The 25,543-nt window shown below is 49.4% G+C and overlaps 1 protein-coding gene across 1 annotated transcript; it reads right to left on the minus strand.

Annotated features, from left to right (window-relative positions):
* Positions 1–507: 507 nt before the first annotated feature.
* LOC142929783 (uncharacterized) lies at positions 508–24,220 on the minus strand. The gene is made up of 2 exons (XM_076071727.1): positions 22,581–24,220; positions 508–8,357 (listed from the first exon to the last, which is right to left on the minus strand). The coding sequence occupies exons 1-2, from the start codon at positions 23,575–23,577 to the stop codon at positions 7,807–7,809; spliced, it is 1,548 nt and encodes a 515-aa protein (XP_075927842.1). The 5' UTR covers positions 23,578–24,220; the 3' UTR covers positions 508–7,806.
* Positions 24,221–25,543: the final 1,323 nt, after the last annotated feature.

Consider the following 25,543-nt stretch of genomic DNA (forward strand, 5'->3'; position numbering starts at 1 on the left):
CGTCAGGGTGAGGTGCGGCTTTCAGCCGGAAAGTTGCGAGTTCAGTGCCGAGTTGGGTTGAGTTTACTCAGCTCCGCTATCCCTCTAGGGCAGTGTTTCTGCCTCTCGACCTGTGGGTGCCCGCAACCCCCTGGGGGTGAGAGACATGGCCAGATTTAAAAAAAAAAATTGTAGAAGGTAAATAGTCGAAAACGCAATTTGAGCACGGGCACGTAACTACAAATTGCTGTGTTTCATCCAACCATCGTATGTATTCACATTTTATATATATAGGGGTGCAAGGCTGCAGTCAGGGTTAAGAAGCACTGCTAGAGGGTCCGATACAATGAGTGCCGCATTGTGCGGGGGTAGAGTCGAGAGTGGTTTTAGTGTGGAGAGTCTCGCTCCCGCCGCAGGACTGTGGAATGTCCACCACTGGCCCAGGAGATAAGCATCGCCGCGACTGCTCACTCGAGCAGCGATTGTTCATTTTGACTTGAAGAAGACTCAACAACAACAACAACAACCTGTGGTCACAGTTTTTTTATTATTATTATAATAATTATTATGATCACTTGACACTCGGGCTGACACAAACTGTTTACGGCATTGCGGATGGACAAACCAAGGCGAGCTGGAGGAGTCGGTGGACAAGGAAAAAAACAACAACAACAACAACAACAGCGGTATCAACAACAACAGCTGCCACTCGAGGCTTGCATAGCTATGAGAGCTGTTCATCCGTATCACGTCGGTGTCATTTTTGCCACCTGCAGCCTTTGTCTTGGATTCGCTTGCGGATGGTGGCGGCCACTGGAGTTTTGCAACGTCCACATCTCGATGGGGAACACATTTCTTTAGAACTGCATATTCTTTGGTTGTTTAGGTAAAGCCACGTCGATAGATATTGCTCTATCTGAATTCCTGCAGTCACGAAAGTCTTTAAGTCTTTAGAACTGCTTTTTGTGTGTGTGTGTGTTTTTTTTTTATAGTTCAGCTGTCCTCTCCCGCCTACCTCCGATTCGCACGGTTGCCTATGTACGGCGCGAAAGAAGTCCGACATCCAAACCACGCATGTTCGGAAGTTAAATTCCAATGTCGATGGTCTTCCATCCCGCTGTCTGCCCACTGTTGCGAGCCAGGTCCACCCACGCGCCATCGGTCATGGGTGTGGGTGTGTGGGTGGGTGGGTGGGTGTGTGGGTGGGTGGGTGGGTGTGTGGGTGGGTGGGTGGGTGGGGGGGGGTCGTTTGACCAGAGTCCACCAGGCTCGCGTGTGCGGGTTTAGTGAACGACAAAAGTCGCCGCTGACTTCGTGAGCCACGGCCGAGAATCGAACGGAGCCATCAAAGTTCGCCGAGGTGGGGGATGGGGGTCGTTCTCGTGATGTCGCCACCGCTTCGCCAGCCGCGGCATCGGCTCACGTTTGTCTCGAGACGTCCTGAAACTCTCCCCCCCCCCCCCCACCCACCCCCCCCAAGGTGACCCGTATAACGCTCCGCGTACTCACATACGACGGCGATGCAAACGCGCCCCCGATTGGCGCGGTTGGCTACGTACGGCGCGAAAGAAGCTCAGCGTACATACATAAATATATACACGTACATATGCGTCGTCGCGACACACGCCGGGAGAACCGTGAACTTCTGGGCATCTGTGGTAAAAAGAGCTTTGTAGCTCATCGGATTCTTCCAGTATAAATAAATATTCTGATTCTGTACGGCGGTGAATTACCACGCATCTCGACAGCCAGGAGGCTTACACATTGACCAAACATCACGTGAACACGACGTCTACGATTTAACTCGATGCCATCCTACTCCCGTTGCGGGGGTGGAGGGGGTAAGATAACACGAGTGGTAGTTAAAGCTAAACTTCTTTTTTTTTTATTGTAACCGGGTAAGGCCCACTGGAGCTGTGTAGCTCAAATTTTCAGAAGCAACCTGGCCACGAGTGACAGCTCAACGAAGTGGCTTGTCGCGTGGAGCGGCCGAAAACTGTTAACGCGTGATGTTGATTCTATATTTGGAGGGAGCAAAACCGGAGGGCCCGCCTAAATATCCACGCGACCAAGCGGAGAGAGGTAGAGAGAGAGAGAGAGAGACGCAGACTCCAAATATGCAGCGGGCATCATGATCGAGATGGAACCGGCGACCTCCTGCATACCGGGCGAGGTAGTTAACAGCTCGCCACGCGCGGCGAAGTGTTAACTAACACCTCGCCGCGGAGCCTCTCCTCTTGGCCACAACAACCAGCACACGGGGAGCGGTTTGTGGTCGGGGGACAGAGCAGAATGCGCGATAGTCAGACAGGAGCAGATGAGGACTTTAGCGGCTGTCTTTGAGTGTTTAACACGTGTCTCAAGTCGAGTTGACATTGGCGCGTGTCGTGACCCTGCCCCGGTCCATGTAGCCCCCCACCCACACACCTCCCACTTCGTCTGTAGCCCCCCCCCCCCACCCCGCCTGCCCAACACACTGCTCCCCTCCTGTAAACAAGATCACGCTATGGGGCTATGCCATTTGCTTCGTGCGCACTACTTCTATACGCGAATTCGTTCGTCGTGGGCAACACTTATTCAGATATTTAATTTCCGGAGCTCAGACGCGGACAGCTCCGGTAACCGCGGCCTGCTGAACGCTCAACAACTTTGAAGGCCTGCCGCTCGATTCTAACTTTCTGCGGTCATCCGTATAATCTGAGCGAATTCGCCCGATAACGTATCAATAGTGGCTCACTCGAGGAGTGAGATTAAAAAAAAACAATTATTCAACCCCCCATCGACCCATTGCACCTTTGCCACGCCTATTTTACTATTCACAGTACACGCAAGACCTCAATATTTCCTGCAGAAGGCCCAGCTGTCCGAAACGTCTACATATTCTATTGCGCTCAATGGCAGTAAATCAAGCAATGCATTGATCTGTTACATTATTTCCTCGGATTGTACACGCTAACAAAAATATCTGAACAAGGGTCGTGACTAGAAACGTTGCCCATAATTTTTTTTCCCGATTCAGACGATATTATTGTCGACGAGCATGTTTATTATGCACTCAGAATTTATAATGACGAGTATAAGCTTGTTTAAACAACATCATCATCATCAACACTCATCATCATCGGTCGTGATCACTCCACTGCTGGATGAAGCCATGCCCTCGTCGTTTCTTGCATAAGACGCCAGCACTCGGGAAGCGATTTGGGCGCTGCTGATGCTGCTGCTGTATTGGCAGTGATGCATAACAAGAACAATAACCCTGTAGCCTATGAAGAAGGCTCATTGCCCGAAACGTCACCTATTAGATATACAGTGGCCCAAAAGTCAGGACACATCAGGTTATTATATTTATGTCAACAAATCACATCGGGTTATTTTAATTTATTTTAACAAATGTTATAACGCTGACTGCCTTTAACATGCATGTACGATGCACGAATGCTCTTTTGAAATGAATTGAGGATACTTTTTTAGATTATTTACCGCCTTATTTAGAAGACATAACGGATTGAACTTGCTCGCAATAGTATTTTTTTCCACTTTTTAAATATCATCTGAAAAGGCAGAAGAATAAAATAAACGTGAAAAAAATTAGAACAGATAAAATATCAACTTGAAAAAGAAACGATTGAAATGTTTGATATCCGTGTAAAAAATAAAAAAATAAATGAAAAACTCATACGTGTCAACAAGTGTTGCCACTGCGGCCTGGTATACAGGAGGTTGCAGGTTCGATCCCGACCCTGACGCACGTCTATTTGGAGTTTGCGTGTCTCTCTCCTCGTGGTCGCGTGGATTTTTAATCCCGGACCCTCCGGGTTATCCCCTCCACATTGAGAATCAACATCACGCATTTTAGAGCAGTGGTTATTACCATTTACTGAAGCCTTGCAACCCTTTGGTTCTCAATCGTAAAAAACAAAAAAATCATCCTGTTAATAAATACACAAGTTTGATGGTAAAAAGTAGTTGTGTTTACGTGTCCGTGCCTAACATGCGTTTTCGATTATTTATCTTCTAAAAAAATCTGGCCATGTCCCACACCAAAAGAAAGGGCATCTCACACGCGACGCACCCCAGATTAAGAAGAAGAAGAAAAATAACCACTGGTTTAGAGAAATGTGGCTGCTATCAATGTCTACACGATGATGATAAGCCACTTCGTTGAGCTATCATTTGTGGCCAGGCCGCTTCTGACAACACAAATTGTTGTTGTCCTTAAACCCCGCACCTCTGATTAGCACGGTGCGAAAGAATGTCAACATACATACAGACAAAAAGAGCTACAGTCTATAGCTCAGGGGGACTTACCAGGTTAACATTTTTTTTTTGGTTCAATGTACTCCAGCACTGCGCTACACGTGGCTTGCGTGGTACATATCAAGGCAGCGTTATTGACGAATGTGTCGAAGGAGTTCGGTGGGTTTGCTGTTGTTCTTAATGTTAACATTGGGGAGGAGCTGTACGATCACCCGCTATGGAACACATCCATGACTCGCACACCACGAGATTGCAACTTAAACGACAAATAAGCCACTTTTTTAGTGCAAACAAAAAGGCATTAGTGACCACAAAGCAACTTTTCACCGTTCGATTTTTCCACATGTGTGTGCTTATACACACACACACTCGCGTCTTTGGAGAGCACACCCTGCCTTGAGACTCAATGTAAATTAAACCCTGTACGGTACGAACAGCCGCGCGGACGCCTCCTTGTATAGCGAGGAGGAGGAGGAGGAGGGGAGAGGAATTCATGAGCGCTAAACCGCAGTGTGGACGCAATTACAGCCTCGAATATTCATTCACACGCACAGGCAAACGCGCATAGACACACACGCATAGACACACGGACACGTATTCAGATTACAAAAGACAAATATACCCCTATAGGCTTCGACTGGATGCTGGACCAAGTGCTGTTAGCGAGCACCTATGAAGGCCGACACGGCACACGAGGGGGTGGGTGGCTAGCACCACGCACGGTCGCCTTTGTCTCCCCAGTGACGATGTTTACACATCGCACCAGGTACACATCGCACCAGGTACTCATTTGAGGCTGAGTCGACCTAGGGGAGGCCCAGGACCGGTTCAGATAAGCGTCACTGATTTTGGCCGTGAGCCGGAATCGAACTCGGGTCGGAAGGTTCGTAGCGCAGCGCGCTAACCGCACTCATATACATACATGTACACACACACATACCCACTCATATGAAGACAGATTCCCCCAACAAACTGTTGGGGAAATGGCTGTAAGCGAGCAGTACCTATAAAGACCGACACGGGCACAGGAGCTGGTGGGGTGGCCAGCACCCCGCCCGGCCGTCTTTGTCTCCCTAATGCTGATGTCTTTTTACTTACTTACTTATTTTACACGCAGCATCAGATAACTAATTTAACACTCAATCGACCCAGGGGAGATAATCCTCACAGTTGTTGCATGTGAGCTGGAGTGGACCGAGTTCGTTGTGCAGCGCGCTAACAACAACTACGCCGCTTCCCATCATACACAACAGAGTCGCACACACACACACAAAGACAAAGATCCCCCGCATAGCCTTAACACACTGGAGGGGCAAGTGCTGTTAGCGAGTAGCACCTATGAAGGCCGGCACGGCACACGAGGGGGTGGGTGGCCAACACCGCGCCCGGCCGCCTTTGTCTCCCCAGTGGCGATGTTTACACACCGCACCAGGTACTCATTTGAGGCTGAGTCGACCTAGGGGAGGCCCAGGACCGGTACAGATAATCGTCACCGGTGTTGTGCCACGAGCGGGAATCGAACCCGGATCGCCAGGTTCGTAGCGCAGCGTAGCGCTAACCGCTACACCACCGCTCCCCACAACAGAGTCGCGCGCACACACACACGTACGAAACACGCACACACACACGCACAAACACGCCCACACGCACACACACGCACAAACACGCACACACAGACGCACACACACACACACGCACACACACACACGCGCACACGCACAAGCACACACGCACACACAAACGCACACACCGCACACACACACGCACACACGCACACACACACGCACACACACACACGCACACACACGCACACACACGTACACACACACACGCACACACACGCACACACACACACGCACACACGCGCACACACACGCAATCAACCACGTGCGAACGCTTAGGCACGAAGACAAAGACGAACACGCGCGTTCTCTTTCCCTGAATAATAACTATTCGTCACGGCGTCCATCATCATCATCGGGACGATAAAACTACCCCTGGACAGGTACTCAAACCTTATACCCGGCACACCGTCTACTGGAGAGCTGAGGATTGATTCTGGGGTGCGATACCAATAACATTCGCTTATCTTACCTATATGATTAATCTCACCTACATGAATATATTAACGCACAATAGTATTTATATATTACCAATAGACACATAAATAGCGAGCTTCCTAAAAGCTCCACATGGGCACCATCCGAGGCATTGTGTGTTTTTATTACATCGTTTAATTCTCACAACTCTTTGATTTTTGTTTTATCTAACAACCACACACACGCGCATATCTCTGCGCGTGTTCGTCGGTGTACACGGACGATTGTTAATGGTACGGAATTGTAAACATACGAGGATTGTGTTTTTCATTCACTTTACAGTGTGATTAATTTCGAGGTAAGCGTTTGAATCCGCCAGCTTGACTCTCGCTGACGAAGAAGAGACAGCGAGAGAGACAGAAAGACAGAGCGCGCTTGCCGCCACGGGAGATCGTGCGCAGAGACGGAGGCATTTGCAGACATTCTCGTTCGCGTTACACGTTAATCTATAACCTAGCGGGATCAATAGCAATCAACAACAGCAACCACAAATACGACGTACAGCGATAAACACGAACATTGTTTGAATGTCGCGTGCAAATTGAATGCGAAGGAGTGAAAAGCTTTGTTGAAATATGGTGATGGGACCGATTTGAAACCGAAAAAAAATCTGATTCGCCGGTCGTGTGCGATTGTACTTGTCCATCGGATATTTTCTTTTTTCCTTGTTGGCTGTAAACTTTGCCGCTGCCTCCATAAATCGGCAGCAATTTGGTGCAAATCGTGTTGACCCCCAGCACCGATTTTCGCACGGTTGACTAGGTACGGCGTGAAAAGGAGGTTCAACACACAATATTGAACTCGTGTTCGTCCGGCCTCGAGATGGGTCGACAGAGAGACGGAGAGAAGGAGAGGACGGAGCGCACAAAGACATTGCGACACTACGCCGCAGACATCGACACTGGGAGATAGACGTAAGCACGAAACGGGAGATTGCCGAGGTTGAGGAGACGTCGGGACAGAGACACGGAGTGGAGGGAGTCCCTGCGGCAGGCAGAGACAGGGGACACAGAAAGTGACGCGTGGAGACAAGACGTAACAGACGGACGCACGGAGACACAGAGACGGAGATCATTGAGAGATGTCGAACAAAAACCGAGACACTCAGACACCGCGAGCCACGCGTGCGGATAGAGAGACGCGGAGACGTAAAAAAAAACAGGCGAATTTCACTCCAACAATCTTTGGTTCTTTCGGTAACGTCACGTAGGTAGAAGAAGAACATAAAACAAAAAAATAACATATTTTAATATATACGTGTGATATTTTTGTTGTTTTATTATATTAAAATTTTCTACCAACGTGACTTTACCGAAAGGTTGTATGGATTCCTGCAGTCACGCAAGCTGCACATCAAGATTCACTCCAACACTTAAACCTTTGCCGCGAAGTCAGCAGAGTATCCGCCTCCTTTCAAAGCAAAACTTTCCACCGCTCCAGCGTCTCTTCTCTACGGCCCCAGCCCAACTCAGGGCGATACGTCATAATCGTCATCATCACGATCATCATCATCATCGCGATGATCGTGATGATCGTCGTCGTCGTCATCATCATCAGCAGCAGCGGCGGCAGCAACTGCGGCCGAGTCTGGCTCAGCAGGCGACGTCGGCCCGCTCCCGAGACCCGACGATCTCTCACGGGCCCCGATCGCGACTTCCAACGCGAACCCCTTCGCCGAGACGCCGCCGACCTCGGCGTGCCCTTCTCCGGCGGCCGCCGAGAGCCCCTTGCTGGCGGGGTCGCGACACTCGCGCTCCCGCTTCTTCTGCTTCATGCGCCGGTTCTGGAACCAGATCTTGATCTGGGTCTCGTTCAGCTGCAGGGCGGCGGCGATCTCGACGCGGCGCGCGCGCGTCAGGTACTTGCTGAAGTGGAACTCTTTCTCCAGCTCGGTCAGCTGCTTGGTGGTGAAGTTGGTTCGCTGCTGCTGCTGGTGCTGCTGCTGGGCGCTGCTACTGCCGCTGTTGCCACCGCTGAAGGCGCCCTGTTGGTGGAAGCAGCCCAGCTCGGCGCTCCTTGCTGATGCACAAAACGACAAAGACAAAGATCCCCCGTGTAGCCTTAACAGACTGTAGGGAGCAAGTGCTGTTAGCGAGCGCCTTTGAAGACCGGGACGGTACACGAGGGGGTGGGTGGCCAGCACCACGCCCGACCGCCTTTGTCTCCCCAGTGGCGATGTTTACTACACACCGCACCAGGTACTCATTTCAGGCTGAGTCGACATAGGGGAGGGTCAGGACCGGTTCAGATAATCGTCATTGGTGTTGGCCGTGAGCGAGAATCGAATCCGGGTCGCCGAGGACCACTCAGAGAGAGAGAGAGGTGGGACGACTCAGAGAGAGCGAGAGAAAGAGGATAACTCAGAGATGAGGACGACTCAGAGAGAGAGAGAGAGAGATGGGACGACTCAGAGAGAGCGAGAGGATAACTCAGAGATGAGGACGACTCAGAGAGAGAGAGAAAGAGAGAGGTGGGACGACTCAGAAAAAGCGAGAGAGAGAGGATAACTCAGAGATGAGGACGACTCAGAGGCGCCAGCAGTAGGAGCCACGCGATGCTGAGCCGGCGCTACCATCAATTGCCCAGGATCTGCGCTCCTCTATATATTAAGGTGCTGTCAGCCAATGAATGAGTGTTCACACGTGACAGAAAAACGAAGCACCCAGAAAAAAAACCCCTATGTATTGTGTGTGGGGTAAAGACAACAAACTAAACCCACGCAAAATCAGTTTAAAATAAATTACGTAGGTAGAAAAAATTATAGATCACGACGACTCGACCGCCACGCAAGCAATCGTCTTCAGGTGAAGACTTCGCCGAAATAACCAAAGAGTATGGATTCCTGCAGTTACGAAAGCTTCCAATCAAGATTAAAATTAATATGTTTTCAATCTAGATTTAAAAGTGCACAGCTCCAATGGCTTCCTCATATCGGAAGGAAGAGCGTTCCAGACGGGCGCAGACGCGCAAAGACGGTCACTATTTCATGAAGTGACCATCTTTGTTCGATGGGTAACCAAATTACCCTCCATGTGCTGCATACACGGAACTCATATATACACACACACAAATATCACGTACACATACAACACGTGCGAATGATCGCACTAACGGCACGCTATGATTGTATACATATATACAAACAACTCAACACATTAATCAATAACACTGTGGACTTAAAAGGAAAAGTAGAGGCGACGTTTCGGCCAATGGCCCTTCTGCTGTTCCTCGTTGCGCCCTATGCGTTCGATCGCCTGCGACGCGCCAAGAGGGAGCGGTGGCGCTGCGGTTAGCGACATTTGCGCTGCAATGATTGGCGACCTGCCTTCGATCCCCAGCAAGGCGAACGTCGCTGGCGTGTCAACACGTGACGCGCTGCAATTTTGACTTAAAACTTTCGCCACCTGCAGGAATTCATATTGTACGGTTCTTTCGGTGAAAGCCACGTAGATCGCAACACGAGCGGTCGTCATCAGGAACAAGGGAAAGCCCAAACCCACGCCAGTGACCGGCGTGGTGAAGTATGGTTAAATTACTCCCGTGGCCGATACTGATCGATGAGGGCTTCATCCAGCAGTGGATTGTCAACGGCTGTGAATGCTGTAACAATAATAATAATAATGCACTATTGTTATAATGTACTGGTTTTAACGTGCACGGCGATAGGAGTTGTTGAATATGGCCTGCATAGTAAGTCACACACACATATATACATAGTATATCAAGTCATATATGTAGTATATCAAGTCATATATGTAGTATATCAATACGAAATCGGGTTTCCATCTCAATGTGTTTTGCGGACCGAGTGGTGAATCGAAAATAAGTCTCCACGTGCACTTTTGGGCAATAACAGTAACTCGAATCACAAGGCGTCTTCTACATAATAACTCCTGGTGCAATACAGCACGTGACAATAGTAACGTAGCGACAATCATAATAATAATACGTTTTATCATATATAGACGTAAGGGGACATCTCTGCATCGTGTATACTGTATGTACATTGAACTTTTTTCGCAACGTACGTAGCCAACAACAAGAACAACACAAATAAACCAGATCTGAAGAAATTGAGTTTTCAATCTCGATTTAAAAAGTGCACAGGTCTGGTGGATTCGTAATAAAATTTAAAATCCAGTGGCGTTGGCGACTTTACAGGCGGGTCGCAGCTGCCTTGAGGGCCGGTTCGCTCGTGCGCGCAGCAAGGCGTGGTGGGGTTCGACGCTCCGCGCCGTAGCCTCTCCACACGTGGCCAACAAACACGATTCGTCGTTTTCAATGTGTGTGAGCACAACTTTCGTCAAATATAAACCACCCCCAACCCCACCCGCCCTATGCAACGGCAGAAGAACCCTCCTGGATAAAATATGTCGTAGTAATAATAATGATGTTTTGAATGATGTACGCGCCGTATCATTTCGAAGAGCTATTGCCAAGAAGTAAAATAAGTATTTTGATTTGAAGCTTTCGTGACTGCAGGAATCCATACTCTTTGGTTATTTCGGTAAAGTCACATTCTAACTACGTGACTTTACCGAAAGAGTATAAAATAAGTATTGTTAGTAAGAATAAAATATGATGATTTATAAATTATAACTGAGCTACTAAAACACACGCTTGCACCGTTGAATAGACGATGGGAGGTTTGCACTGCACAGCAAGGCCCTAATTATAATAAATGTATTGGGGGGAACACATCCCACCCAATATTCAAATATGTTCAAATTCCCCCCCCCCCATATATTGCTATAAAATAGATTTCTGTTTATATGATTGTGGTTATGGTTGTACTTTATAAACCCCTAATTTCTGCCATTGCATACAATGAAACAAGAAAATGTAAGAAAAGAAAAAAAAACAGAGAAATGTAATACAATAACACTATTAGACATTATTGTAAAAAAAAATAATCAAAAGTCCATCCTATGTGTTAGTGATTTTTTAATATTTTAGGCAGGAAATTCGTTTTGAAATTTAGATTTTTTTCTGGGGGGGGGGGGGGGGGGAGGACCCCCAGATCCTCTGGAAGATTTGGTCATCCCCCAATGTTGACTTCATGGCTACGGCCTTGCTGCACGGTGTTGTCCGTCAGCATTTCACGCATATCATTGCATGCGGAGCGGTGGCGCAGTGGTTAGCGCACTGAACCCGTGCAAAACATTACAGTTATACTAAACAGTTAAAACTAAACTCGATAAAGTAATGTTTTTAAAAACCTCGCGGCCTTCGTCATTAGAACTCTTCTTGCAAGAGAAACATTTATACTGGAATAGGATAACGTTTCGGGTAATGACCCCTGTTCTTCAGAGCAGCCGTAATGAATTTCACACCAAGACAAATATACCCCCGTCCAGCATACAACAGACTGTCGGGGCAAGTGCTGTTAGCGAGAAGCCCCTATGAATGCTGACACGAGACACGAGGAGGTAGTGTGGCGAACACTGCGCCCGGCCGCCTTTGTCTCCCCAGTTCTGATGTCTACACGCCACACAAGGTACTTATTTGAGGCTGAGTCGACCTAGGGGACGTCACACACTCATTCGCATACCTACGCGCGCTTCTGCTAGGCCACGTGTCAGAGCGTTGTTGGCCTAATGCCACTTTTGTCGTCCAATTGTGGCGTCAACGCGACAATCTTTCCACCATCGTCACCAATATTGGGGGACTTTTAGAAATATGTCGTTAAAACCCGCCACCACCCGACACAGCCAACTAGTAAGGGTTGCCACGTAAACAGAACGTGGCCAATTCGTCACTAGTACAGCACTAGTGTATAGTGTAGTGTATAGTGTAGTGTATAGTAGTGTATAGTGTAGTGTATAGTGTAGTGTATAGTAGTGTATAGTAGTGTATAGTAGTGTATAGTGTAGTGTATAATGTAGTGTATAGTGTAGTGTATAGTGTAGTGTATAGTGTAGTGTATAGTAGTGTATAGTGTAGTGTATAGTGTAGTGTATAGTAGTGTAGTGTATAGTGTAGTGTATAGTGTAGTGTATAGAAGTGTATAGTGTAGTGTATAGTGTAGTGTATAGTAGTGTATAGTGTAGTGTATAGTGTAGTGTGTAGTGTAGTGTGTAGTGTAGTGTATAGTATAGTGTAGTGTATAGTGTCGTGTATAGTGTAGTGTATAGTAGAGTATGGTAGTGTATAGTAGTGTATAGTGTAGTGTATAGTAGTGTATAGTGTAGTGTATAGTAGTGTATAGTGTATAGTAGTGTATAGTGTAGTGTATAGTGTAGTGTATAGTGCAGTATACTAGTACATTACCACCGGTTGTGTGTTGGAGAGCCAAGCCACAACATTAACAATCTGAGTACGACGTTTCGGAAGTAATTACAACTAGCTTCATCAGGCGACAGCCAGATTTGTGTGTGCTCTACTAGTGACGAATTGGGCCCGTTCTGTTTACGTGACAACCCTTGCTAATTGGCTGTGTCGGGTGGTGGCGGGTTTGAACGACACATTTATATATTCACGCCACCTAACCCAACAAAAAAACCTCTCTATTATGGATGATATTGTTCGCGAAAGCCTTCCTACTGCGTGTTAAATTGGAGGGCTTTGTGGGTGGAGGAGAGGGGGCGTTGGTGGTGGCTGGCTGACAGGCCGGGGAATCGCCCAAGCAATGCAATGTCTCCCAGCCGTTTCACCGACGTGTGGATCTGGCTCCTGCAGGAACCGGTCCAAGGGGTTTTGCCTGCTTCAGGCAAGCAGACTAAGCTGATGTTGCGAGACGTGATTCTGCGGGGAGATTCGTCGACCGACGATATATAAAAAAAACAGCACGCGGAGCGCGACTCTTTTCTTGATGTCTGCTCATGCGGCGTGGAATTCGTTACCCGTTTAAAACAAATAAAATCAGCGACTTGAGCTTTCCCAAACTTCCCAATGGTTTACCGAGACGGGAGTCTTTAAGATAAAAAAAGCCGAAACCGATGAACGCACGAGTAACAACAGCAGCAACAGCAACAACACCCGCTCCGATGCGAGGGGACAAACTATTGATGGAACTCCTTCCCATTCGTCTCCTACAACCTCATCAACCCTCGCAATCGTCGCCAGCAAGCATCGGGGCCGTTCGTCGGCATTCGTTGAAGCCAAGCCTGGCGCTGCTGACGAGACAGCAGGGATGTTAAACACCGGCCCATGGACACAGTCCGTATCGAGTGCATTGACAACAATGCTGCATGCAGGGCATGAAAACATCAACAACAACAACAACATCACTTCCAGAAGGTCGTATCGCTGCTGTGATGCATAACCAAAATAAACTGTGGCATTATTATACGGAGTTTTTTTTTAAAACGTAGAGATTACAGCGATGGGAGAGGAGGGAAGGAGGCGTTTATGTCGCCCGATTGTTAATTTCGAAAAAGAACGCCGTTCGCCGATCGCCATTGAGCCGGCAACACCCTCGCGAGTCAGCGAAGCGAACGGAGGAGGGCCGAGGGTGAGTGGGGTGGGTGGTGGTGGGGGGGGGGGTGGTGGTGGTGGGGGGGTGGTGGTGGGGGGATGGTGGTGGTGGTGGGGGGGTGCCGCAACGATCCACGGCGCTCATCATAGCCGCGGGGCAATGAACGCACGCAGATACGTCTCAGCGCGCTCGCTCGCTGTGCCAAGAGGAGAATTCCGCTGATGTGCACGCGCTTGTGTGTCTGTGTGTGTGTCTGTGTGTCTGTGTGTGTGTCTACGGGGAGCGGTGGTGTAGCGGTTAGCGCGCTGCGCTATGAGCCCAGCGACACGAGTTCGATTCCCGCTCACGGCCAACACCCAGTGACGATTATCTGAACCGGTCCTGGGCCTCCCCTAGGTCGACTCAGCCTCAAATGAGTACCTTGGTGCGGTGTGTAAACATCGCCACCGGGGAGACAAACGCGGCAGGGCATGGTGTTGGCCACCCGCTAGCGGTGTATTAAGGGTAGACGGGGAATATTTTGTTTTTTTTCCACACATAAACAAAGAAACAGATCCCCCTTATAGCCTTTAACAGGCTGTTAGGGCAAGTGCTGTTAGCGAGCACGCATGAAGGCTGGTACGGCACACGAGGGGGTGGGTGGCCAGCACCACGCCCGACCGCCTTTGTCTCCCCAGTGGCGATGTTTACCCACCGCACCAGGTACTCATTTGAGGCTGAGTTGACCTAGGGGAGGCCCACGACCCGTTAAGATAATCGTCACTGGTGTTGGCCGTGAGCGGTATTTTAACTCGGGTTGCCGGGTTTGCGGTGCAGCACACTCACCGATAAAGATCTCTGCGTGAGTCTGTGGATTTATATGTAAGTCTACGGGTCTCTATGCGATTCTTTAGAACTCTGTGCGAGTCTGTGGGTCTCCAAGTGAGCGTATGGGTCTCAGTGTGATTCTAAAGATCTCTGCTTCGTACGGTCGCTGATGTTGCTGTAGAGCAACAGCTGCGATGTTACATCGAGGTGGTTGATGAGCCGGACGATTTCGGAGTCAGGGAGTAGCGGAGTGGTGAATCGCTGCTGTGATGACGCCTCTCCCTCCTCCTCCTCCTCCGTGTTTGTGAACGGGGCACTGAGTCGACGTTTTACCGTCCATGGTTCTGTCCTGGGCGGTGAGCACAGTGACCGCACGCTGCCAGGAGAGTTTCTAAAACTTTTCCTTCAACATCATCACCTTCATCATCAATGTATCTGCTGCTGCTGCTGCTGCCCACTGCTGCCACTACCATGGTTCATGCCGATGCGCGCTTTTTTTTTTTTTTGGGACGCGGTGATTGAGCAGACAGAGAGACGTGTATAGAGGCCCTTTGTTGTGAACGTGTAGGAATCGAGTGGGCCATCGTGTAAGGTGTGGTCAGACCCCAATCACATCGGACTCACGGCCGGACCACATCTCAACTCTGGCCGTGTGTATACAAAGGCCATAAGCCCATTTTACCCCCCAAAAACAGAAAACAAAACAAACAGGCCGATACTATTATTACTCGTTCACACGCGCACGTGGCTCTAGCATGGTTATAAACGGACAAACGGGAAGATGGTTACGCATATATGTATTATTGTGAGTAATACAGTCTGAACATCTGTAAAAAAAAAAAAACTTAATAGGTCATCGGATTCCTCCGGTATAAATAAATATTCTGAATCTGAAAAAGTTCCGACATCAAAGATCTCAAAGCGCTGAACAAGACACAGAAGCAGACACTCCTCGTCACAATAAGTCGTGAAACTAAAAACAAAGTAACGGTAAAGTAATAAAATACATACTACACACACAACTACATATATATCCAATTAGCATTATCCACGTTCAGCCGTGATCAGTCCACTGCTGGATGAAGGCCTCCCCCAAAGTTAAAAACCTTCGCCATCTCTCACGATCGTGCGGCCATGGAATGTGACAATTCCCCTACAAGCTAGACCATTTCATGGCTCCATCTCCCTCTCGGCACGTCAACCCTCCGGCCATCTCTCTCTCCATCTCTCTCTCTGCATGTGTGTGCCTGTGTTGTTTCCGTGTCTGTGTTTCCTTGGTGTGTGTCACACTCGGTGTGTCTTTGTGTGCGTGTCTCTTTCTGCATGTGTGTCTGCCTACGCTGTTCCCGTGTATGTGTTTTTATCATTCATTCTTACCCGATGATGGTTGCTTGTGTTGCAACCGAAACGTCGTGTTCTATTATTGTTTGATTTTGTTTTCTGCGTGACTTTACCGAAAGAACCAAAGAGTAATTCCTGAGGTCACGAAAGCTTCGAATTTAGTTTGTGTTTGGTTATTTGTGTTGATGGTGACTTTGTGTAATTCGTATCGGAATCGCCTCCAGTGGTGTTGCTGCTGGCGGTAATAAAAGTTGTTTAAAAGTCAAAAGTCTCTCCCTCCCTCCTTCCATCTCTCTTTCTCTCTCCCCATCTCTCCCTCTCTCCATCTATCTCTCTCTCCATCTCTTCCTCTCTCCATCTATCTCTCTCTCCATCTCTCCATCTATCTCTCCCTCCCTCCTCCATCTCTCTCTCTCTCTCTCCATCTCTCCCTCTCTCTATCTATCTCTCTCCATCTCTTCCTCTCTCCATCTATCTCTCTCCATCTCTCCATCTATCTCTCCCTCCCTCCTCCATCTCTCTCTCCATCTCTCCCTCTCTCCTCCATCTCTCTCTCTCCATCTCTCCCTCTCTCCATCTATCTCCCTCTCTCCATCTATCTCTCTCCATCTCTCTCTCTCCATCTATCTCTCTCCATCTATCTCTCCATCTCTCTCTCCATCTCTCTCTCTCTACAAGGGAACGCGCGGGGCCCTTAATTACCTCTCCATACGGGTTAGACACCCCTACACAACACCCCCACCCCCCCCGTGCCACCCCTACCAACCCACGGCCCCTGTTACAAGCAAGCGGAAAACATTATTACCGACCATCGAGCCCACGTCACAGTGCCTGATATATCGCGCGCCTTAAATGCTGCTCGATCGTTATACATAATCATAAATCGATGTGAGCTCGCATCCACTAAACACCACCCCCACACCCCCCCCCACCACGCTGTGATCAGTGACAATAATTTGCGGGAAATGTGGGGGGGGGGGGGGGGGGCAGGGGGAAAGGGGGGCAGTAGGTGACGAGGATGCATTCTTGCCTCTGTGTTGTACCGCTATGCGCCCGCCACCCACCCCGCTGTGTAAACAACGGATGTTGTACTGTACTTCCGTGGTCTCCAATAGCGCGTCGTGGCAGGCATTCTCGGCGTCGCAAACGAGGCGGCGTGCACAGCCAGGCGCTTAGCAGGACAGACGCAGGGGCAGGGAAGAGCTCGCGGAGAGACGAGCGTCGTGCACAGGGACAACAAGAGCGCGCACAGAGACGGGACAGGCGGATCGACTCGCGTGTGGTGGTTAGCGGTCGGACGGTTCCGTGCACACGGCACAGGAGAGGGATGGACGGACGCTGCATTGAACAGAGATTTCTTTAGAAACTGTTTTTTTTGTGCGTGTGTGTGCGTGTGTGTGTGTGTGTTGTGTTTAAATTTCGATTGAAAGCTTTCGTGACTGCAGGGATTCATATTCTTGGATCTTTCGGTAAAGTCACGTAGGAGGGAATAAATAAATAAATAATCAAATAAAATTCTCACGACGCTGTGGCCGAAATGTCGTGAGAATTTTATCTTATTATTGTGTATTTTATTATTATTTTATTATTTCACTTCCTACGTGACTTTACCGAAAGAACCAAGAATATGTGTTGTGTTTAGTTGGTTGTTGGCCTTTCGCCCCCCGCACCTCCGATTAGCACGGGTAGCTACGTAGGGTGCGAAAGAAGTTCGATGTGCATGCACAGAGACAGGCTTAAGGTTATCGACCCGTCTGACAAATAGTCGACAGACATCGATATATAGATTGACGGACATAGAGATATAGTTGGAGAGTGATAATTAGATGTATATATGTTTATAGATACTCCGTATGTAATAGACAAATAGTCACACAAATTACTAGTCAGATATATATATACATACTAGATAAGTTAGCCAGAAGACAGCCTAGCTAGCTATCAGACATAAACACAAATATACATATGGATCAACGTAAATATATATCAACATTGACACTGCACTCTTAGATAGACAATTACGTGGTTAGTTAGGTGGAGAATAGTTAGACAGATTTATGTGCTGTAGAATGAGCTCCAGGCGAGAGGCAGGATATTGTAACAAATATCTTTTGCAAGGCAGAGAGAGAGAGAGAGCTGGAGGATGAGGATGCGAGACTCATCAGATACGGCAGTGAAAGGAAATACTTGGGGGATAATTTTTTTTCTCTCTTAGAAAAACGCTAAAACTAAAACCAAATTATGTCAACAGTGCCACACATCTCAGACTCAAACAGACACACAATGAACGCTGCACCGTGCATATGATGTTGGTGATGCTGCTGCTGCTGCGTTAGCAGCGGCGCACAATCATAGTTTAACACTAACAACAACAACAATACAAACTCAACACATTCGTCAATAAAAAAAAAATTGGCATTTAAAGAAAAAATATGCGATAGACGACGTTTCGGACCAGCGAGCCTTTTCTTCAGAGCACATAAACAGAGTGGCCAGACGGAGAAGAGAGGGCGTTGATAGCAAGGGTTGGAGGCTGCACTTCACAATCAGAATCTTTATATATCCTGGAGGAATCCGAAGAGCAATGAAGCTCTTTTTCACAGATGCCCAGTCAGGGGCGGGTCAGCAAGTTACGTTGACACGTAAATAAATAACGGTACAAAAGTAAAATAGAGAAACTTAAGCAAGCAACCGAAAAATAAATATGAGTGAAGCATTGAAGCACAATTTAATACCACCACGGGGATCCCGATGAGAATTACATTTGAAGGGGTTTCAAAGACAAAGATCCCCCGTGTAGCCTTAACAGACTGTAGGGAGCAAGTGCTGTTAGCGAGCACCTATGAAGGCCGGCACGGAACACGAGGGGGTGGGTGGCCAGCACCACGCCCGACCGCCTTTGTCTCCCCAGTCTCGATGTTTACGACCTCGCACCTCTCGCGACACGCGCGTCAACCCGGGAAGTTCGGGTGGACGCTGAGAGAGTGAGAGTCGTCCGTACAGCAGCAGCAGCAGCACCACCACCACCATCATGAACCCAGCTCCTCAATGCAATCAACAGTGACGCCACGAACTCCACAAGTCGCAAGATCGTGATTTGACGCCGTCCGTCCGTCTGTCTGTGACCACAATAACTATCCGAGGAACGGAGTAAACATTCACTTGTAATAATACCAGTTAGAATCACGTTGGCGCCCGGGTCAGCTACTGCTTTGAGCACGTGCCTGTCACTCTAACTTATACATATATATTCTTAGCTCTTTCGGTAAAGTCACGTTGAAGGGAAACAATAAAATAATAAAATATATATAAAACAATAAAAATTCTCACGACACCTGATAACGACCGTTTGTGATATGGTCGAAACGTCGTGAGAATTTTTATTGTTTTATATATATTATTATTTCATTGTTTCCCTTCAACGTGACTTTACCGAAAGAGCTAAGAATATGAATTACTGCAGTCACGAAAGCTTTAAATCAAAATTATACATATATACTTTACTGTTTCGTTCTTTCGGTAAAGTCACGTAGGTATACCATAAAATATTTACTACACTAATATAATATCATATATACTACTCTAATAATAGGTTTGACCCTTTCTGCCAATAAAACGGTGCGTCAAGACGTCCAAACACCAAATAGACGCACCTTCAAATCTCGACTTAAAGCTTTCGTGACTGCAGGAATTCATATTATTTTGGGTCTTTCGTTGAAGTCACGCAGAACAAAAAGTTTCGTTCGAAAAAAACCGCCGACGTTTCGATCGCGACACAAGCAATCCTCATCATTGTTTGTGTCGCGATCGAAACGTCGTCGTTTTTTGTTGTTAATTTGTGTTGTTCTACGTGACTTTACCGAAAGGCCCAACGAATATTCACACCTTTTGCCAGGCATCCTGTCTGCATTGACTACCACACATGCTTGTGGCAAATCATACAAGCAAAATGAAATAAAAAAAAACTGCTCTGATAATTATCCACGCATTGTCTTTGAAACGGATTGGCCTACACCAAAGACTACCTTCTGCCTGGCCCTGTCTCGCGAGTATTAGGATCAGAGTACGCCGCCAAAAGGTGAACAAGTAATCCTATACACGCTACGAGTAACCTATGCGAATGATGTACGCGCACGCGCGCCTTTCGTGACAGCTGAAAGAAGGCTGGCAAGCCGCCTTCTATCGACTCGAGCGTCACACTCGAAGGGAGGCGAATTTCTCGGTTTACCGATTACGGTGTGGGGGGAGAGGGGGAGGTGAACACGGTGAACGGTGCGCACGGACAGTGTTTGTCACGAGTCTCAGAGTGGTTCGAAGCTCCAGGCCGAGTAAACTAAAGCGGTGAAATATCAAGGTGGCTTTATTTTATTTATTTGTTGGAGGAAGAGGTGGTGGGGGTGCAGGTAACTGGGACGTGGGTGTGTGTTGAACTTCTTTCGCACCGTACGTAGCCAACTCGTGCTGATCGGAGGTGCGGGGGAAGGAGAGCAAACTAACCACAAAAAAAATCTTGAGTTTTTATTGTTTTTCATCGTTCATAAATTTGGCTATTAACGTGTAACTCTGGAGGCATGTTAACGTCATTAGAATTAAATTAACATCAGTCAGTCATATTCTTGGTTCTTTCGGTAAAGTCACCACGTAGAAGGGAAACAATAAAATAAAAACAATACAATTATCACGACGTTTCGACTGCAACACAAGCAATCATTTATTGTTCGATTTATTATTATTATTTTATTGTTTCCCTTCTACGTGGTGACTTTACCGAAAGAACCAAGAATATGAATCCCTGCAGTCACGAAAACTTTAAATCAAAATCAGTCAGTCAGTCACAGGTGGATTCATTATTGCTTCGCACGACCGTTGAGAGACGCCTTCGGCTTTGGTGAGGCCATCATCCAGCAGTGGATCGTGGATTGGACCAAGGCGGATGAAGATGCTGATCTTGGCGATGATGATCATGATGATCAATCATCAGCAGCAGCAGTATCATCACTCAAAGGCGCCTTTCAGGTATTGTTCGATTCGACATACGGACGTATTGTTAGACTCGACTTACGAACTTCGTGCATTTGAGGCACGTGGATGGGTCAGGCTCGGGTTCCGTGACGTGGTGACAACAATGTCGCTGCAGTTGTATATCGCATTGTTTCCCACTAAAAGTTCGAGATTATTATTATTTTTCCGTGTAATTATATTCAGAGATTCGTTGTTCGGTTCATGTTGTTTGTGTGCATACGTCACTATTCCTGAATGAGGTCAGTCGGCCGAAACGTCGGAGATGTTGCTGTGTTTGTGCTAGTTGCCAGCGACGCCAAATCATGAACGCACAATTGTAATAATTACTGCATGTGCATGGTATTGGTGTACGAGGACGACTGGAAGGTTTATTTTGTAAACATAAACAAAGTTTTTATTCAAAGCTTTCGTGACTGCAGGGATTCAAATTCTTGGTTCTTTCGGTAAAGTCACCACGTAGAAGGGAAACAATAAAATAATAAAAATATAAAACAATACAATTCTCACGACGTTTCGACTGCAACACAAGCAATCATCATCAGGTGTAAAAACCACACCTGTGAAAACCACACAGACACACACACACAGACACACACACAGACACACGCAGACACACAGACACACACAGACACACACAGACACACACACACAGACACACGCACACAGACACACACAAACACACACACACACAGACACACACACACACAGACACACACACAAACACACACACACGCAGACACAGACACACACAGACACACAGACACACACACAGACACACACACACAGACACACACACACAGACACACACACAGACACACAGACACTGATACACACACACACAGACACACACTGATACACACACACAGACACACACAGAAACACACACAGACACACACACACAGACACACACACACAGACACACACACAGACACACACAGACACAGACACACACACAAACACACACACACGCAGACACAGACACACACAGACACACAGACACACACACAGACACACACACACAGACACACACACACAGACGCACACACAGACACACAGACACTGATACACACACACACAGACACACACTGATACACACACACAGACACACACAGAAACACACACAGACACACACACACACAGACACACACACACACACAGGTACACACACACAGGTACACACACACACAGACACACACACACACAGACACACACACAGACACACACACAGACACACACACACAGACACACACACACACAGACACACACACACACAGACACACACACACAGACACAGACACACACACACAGACACACAGACACACACACACACAGACACACACACACAGACACACACACACACAGACACACACACACACAGACACACACACACACAGACACACACACACAGGTACACGGGCACCTGTTGCACTCCTCCCGAGGGAATCTTCGAATCGCATCATCGACACACCACCCCATTAATCCAGTCCCGAGTGGGGGGGGGGGGCTCCTTACGCAGAGCCCCTAAAGCCACAACAACCACGACAGGTTCAGGACTAGGGTTCAATACCATACAGATGAGGCTCGCTGACACCCACCCCCCACCACTCCACTTCGATCACCCAAGCCCCCCCCCCCCCATCCAAACATCTGCTCACCTGTCCTGGGCGGGTTCCGCTTCACCCTCATCCAGTCGAAGGTGTGCGCTGCCCGACTCGGCGTCGCGTCCTCGGGACTCGCGGGGCAGCCACCCCCCCGGCAGTGCGCGTCTCCCGGTCGCCTCTCCTCCTGGCCGGGCGACTGCGACCCGTGGCCTCCGGCGAGCGGATGCGGCAACGCGTGCGGCTCGGCGGCAGCCGTCAGCTCGTGGCTTCCCAGCAGCAGCTGCTGCTGCTGCTGCTGTGCGCCGTGGTGGTGGTGGTGGTGGAAGGAGCCACCACCACCACCACTGACACCACCACCGCCACCACCACCGCCGCCGTCACCGCCACAGAATCCACCGGCCACGTGGTTGAGCGCCGCGCTGCTGCTGTACACGGCCGTGGCGTCCGTCTCGTGGGGCCCGAAGAGGCCGAACGCGGCCACGCTGGCGGGCCCCGGCGCGTAGCCGTGGCCAGGGCTGAAGTAGCCGGGCTGCAGGGCGCCCGCGTGCGCCGGGGCATAGGCGGAGGGAGGCGGCCGAGGTGGGCTGGCGGGGCTGAGGCAGCGGCCGCTTGCGTTGAAGCCTTGCGGGGTGTAGCTGCAGGAATCCGCGTGAGCTGACACGGTTACTTGCACGTCTCGCTGCTGTTGCTGCTGCTGATGATGTTGCTGCTGCTGCTGGTGGTGGTCTTGATGCTGTGCATGGTGATGAAGGCTTTGGTGCTGATGTTGGTGGTGGTGGTGGTGATGATGATGTGGGTGTTGATGACCGCTCTGGTGATGAGGCTGCTGATGCACATATCGCCCGTCAGCTCCCGCGCTCTTCACAGCGCTGACGGCGCACTGCTGCTGCTGCTGCTGATGATGCTGCTGCTGATGATGATGCTGGTGATGATGCTGATGATGCAGGGTTCCCAGAACGCACGGCTCGGCGAATGCGCGTGGCCCGTAGCCTCCTGCCTCTCCGCCGCACATTGACGCGAAATCTAGGAAACTCATGCTTGCATTGTCCATGGGAACTCCCAAGCCGGGTCGCTGCTGGACATTAGCAAAAGTAACCAGCACCACCAGCAGCAGCAGCTCTTCGTGGGTCCACCACCACCAGCAGCAGCATCAGCTCTCCGTGGGTCCACCACCAGCACCACCACCAGCAGCAGCAGCAGCAGCAGCTCTCTGTGGGTCCACCACCAGCAGCAGCAGCAGCAGCTCTTCGTGACTCCACCACCAGCACCACCAGCAGCAGTAGCTCTTCGTGACTCCACCACCAGCACCACCAGCAGCAGCAGCTCTTCGTGACTCCACCACCAACACCACCAGCAGCAGCAGCTCTTCGTGACTCCACCACCAGCACCACCAGCAGCAGCAGCTCTTCGTGGGTCCACCACCAACACCACCACCACCAACACCAGCAGCAGCAGCAGCTCTTCGTGACTCCACCACCAGCACCACCAGCAGCAGTAGCACCAAGAGCAGCTGTTGATGCCTCGAGTCCCCGCTCGAGTGAACGCGGCGCATTTAGGTGCCAAGTCGCGCCACGTGACGGCTCCGCAGGGCCAATGGGGCGCAAGGAGCGGCGTGAGCCCCCCCAGAGAGGAGTGAGATGTCGAGCGGGTGAGCGCATCTCCTGTCACACGCGCACGCACGCGCGCGCCGGCCGAGTGCGTGTGATTGTGGGTGGGTGTGACTGTGTGCGTGTGTGGGGGTGACTGTGTGTGTGTGGGTGACTGTGTGTGTGTGTGTGGGGGGAGCGGTAGTGTAGCGCTGTGTGTGTGTGTGTGGGGGGGGAGCGGTAGTGTAGTGGTTAGCGCGCTGCGCTACGAAACCTGGCGACCCGGGTTCGATTCCCGCTCACGGTCAACACCCAGTGACGATTTTCTGAACCGGTCCTGGGCCTCCCCTAGGTCGACTCAGCCTCAAATGAGCACCTGGTGCGGTGTGTGAACATCGCCACTCGGGAGACAAAGGCGGTCGGGCGTGGTGCTGGCCACCCACCTCTCACGTGTACCGTTCCGGCCTTCATAGGTGCTCGCTAACAGCACTTGCCCCTACAGTCTGTTCAGGATATATGGGGGATCTTTGTCTTTGTAGGTGGGAGCGGTAGTGTAGCGGTTATTGGTATTATTATTGTTGTTGTTCTGGTTGCTGTTGAGCAGGGCACAGGAAAGTAAACCTCGATATGCCACCGTACGTAGCCAACCGTGCGCTAATCGGAGGTGCGGGGGAAGGACAATAAACTATGGGTCTCTGTGTGTCTCTGGGTCTCTGTGTGAGTCTATGGGTCTCTGTGTGTCTCTGGGTCTCTGTGTGAGTCTGTGGGTCTCTGTGTGTGTCTATGGGTCTCTGTGTGAGTCTGTGGGTCTCTGTGTGAGTCTATGGGTCTCTGTGTGAGTCTATGGGTCTCTGTGTGTGTCTATGGGTCTCTGTGTGAGTCTGTGGGTCTCTGTGTGAGTCTGTGGGTCTCTGTGTGAGTCTGTGGGTCTCTGTGTGAGTCTATGGGTCTCTGTGTGAGTATTTGGGTCTCTGTGTGAGTCTGTGGGTCTCTGTGTGAGTCTGTGGGTCTCTGTGTGAGTCTGTGGGTCTCTGTGTGTCTATGGGTCTCTGTGTGAGTCTGTGGGTCTCTGTGTGAGTCTGTGGGTCTCTGTGTGTCTATGGGTCTCTGTGTGTCTATGGGTCTCTGTGTGAGCCGATGGGTCTCTGTGTGAGCCGATGGGTCTCTGTGTGAGCCTATGGGTCTCTGTGTGAGTCTATGGGTCTCTGTGTGAGTATTTAGGTCTCTGTGTGAGTCTATGGGTCTCTGTGTGAGTCTATGGGTCTCTGTGTGAGTCGATGGGTCTCTGTGTGAGTCTATGGGTCTCTGTGTGAGTATTTTGGTCTCTGTGTGAGTATTTGGGTCTCTGTGTGAGTCTATGAGTCTCTGTGTGAGTATTTGGGTCTCTGTGTGAGCCTATGGGTCTCTGTGTGAGTCGATGGGTCTCTGTGT

Source organism: Petromyzon marinus, chromosome 2 (genome assembly GCF_048934315.1).
Source record: "Petromyzon marinus isolate PM22_M1 ecotype Great Lakes invasive population chromosome 2, UKy_Petmar_22M1.pri1.0, whole genome shotgun sequence".
Taxonomy (NCBI): domain Eukaryota; kingdom Metazoa; phylum Chordata; class Hyperoartia; order Petromyzontiformes; family Petromyzontidae; genus Petromyzon; species Petromyzon marinus.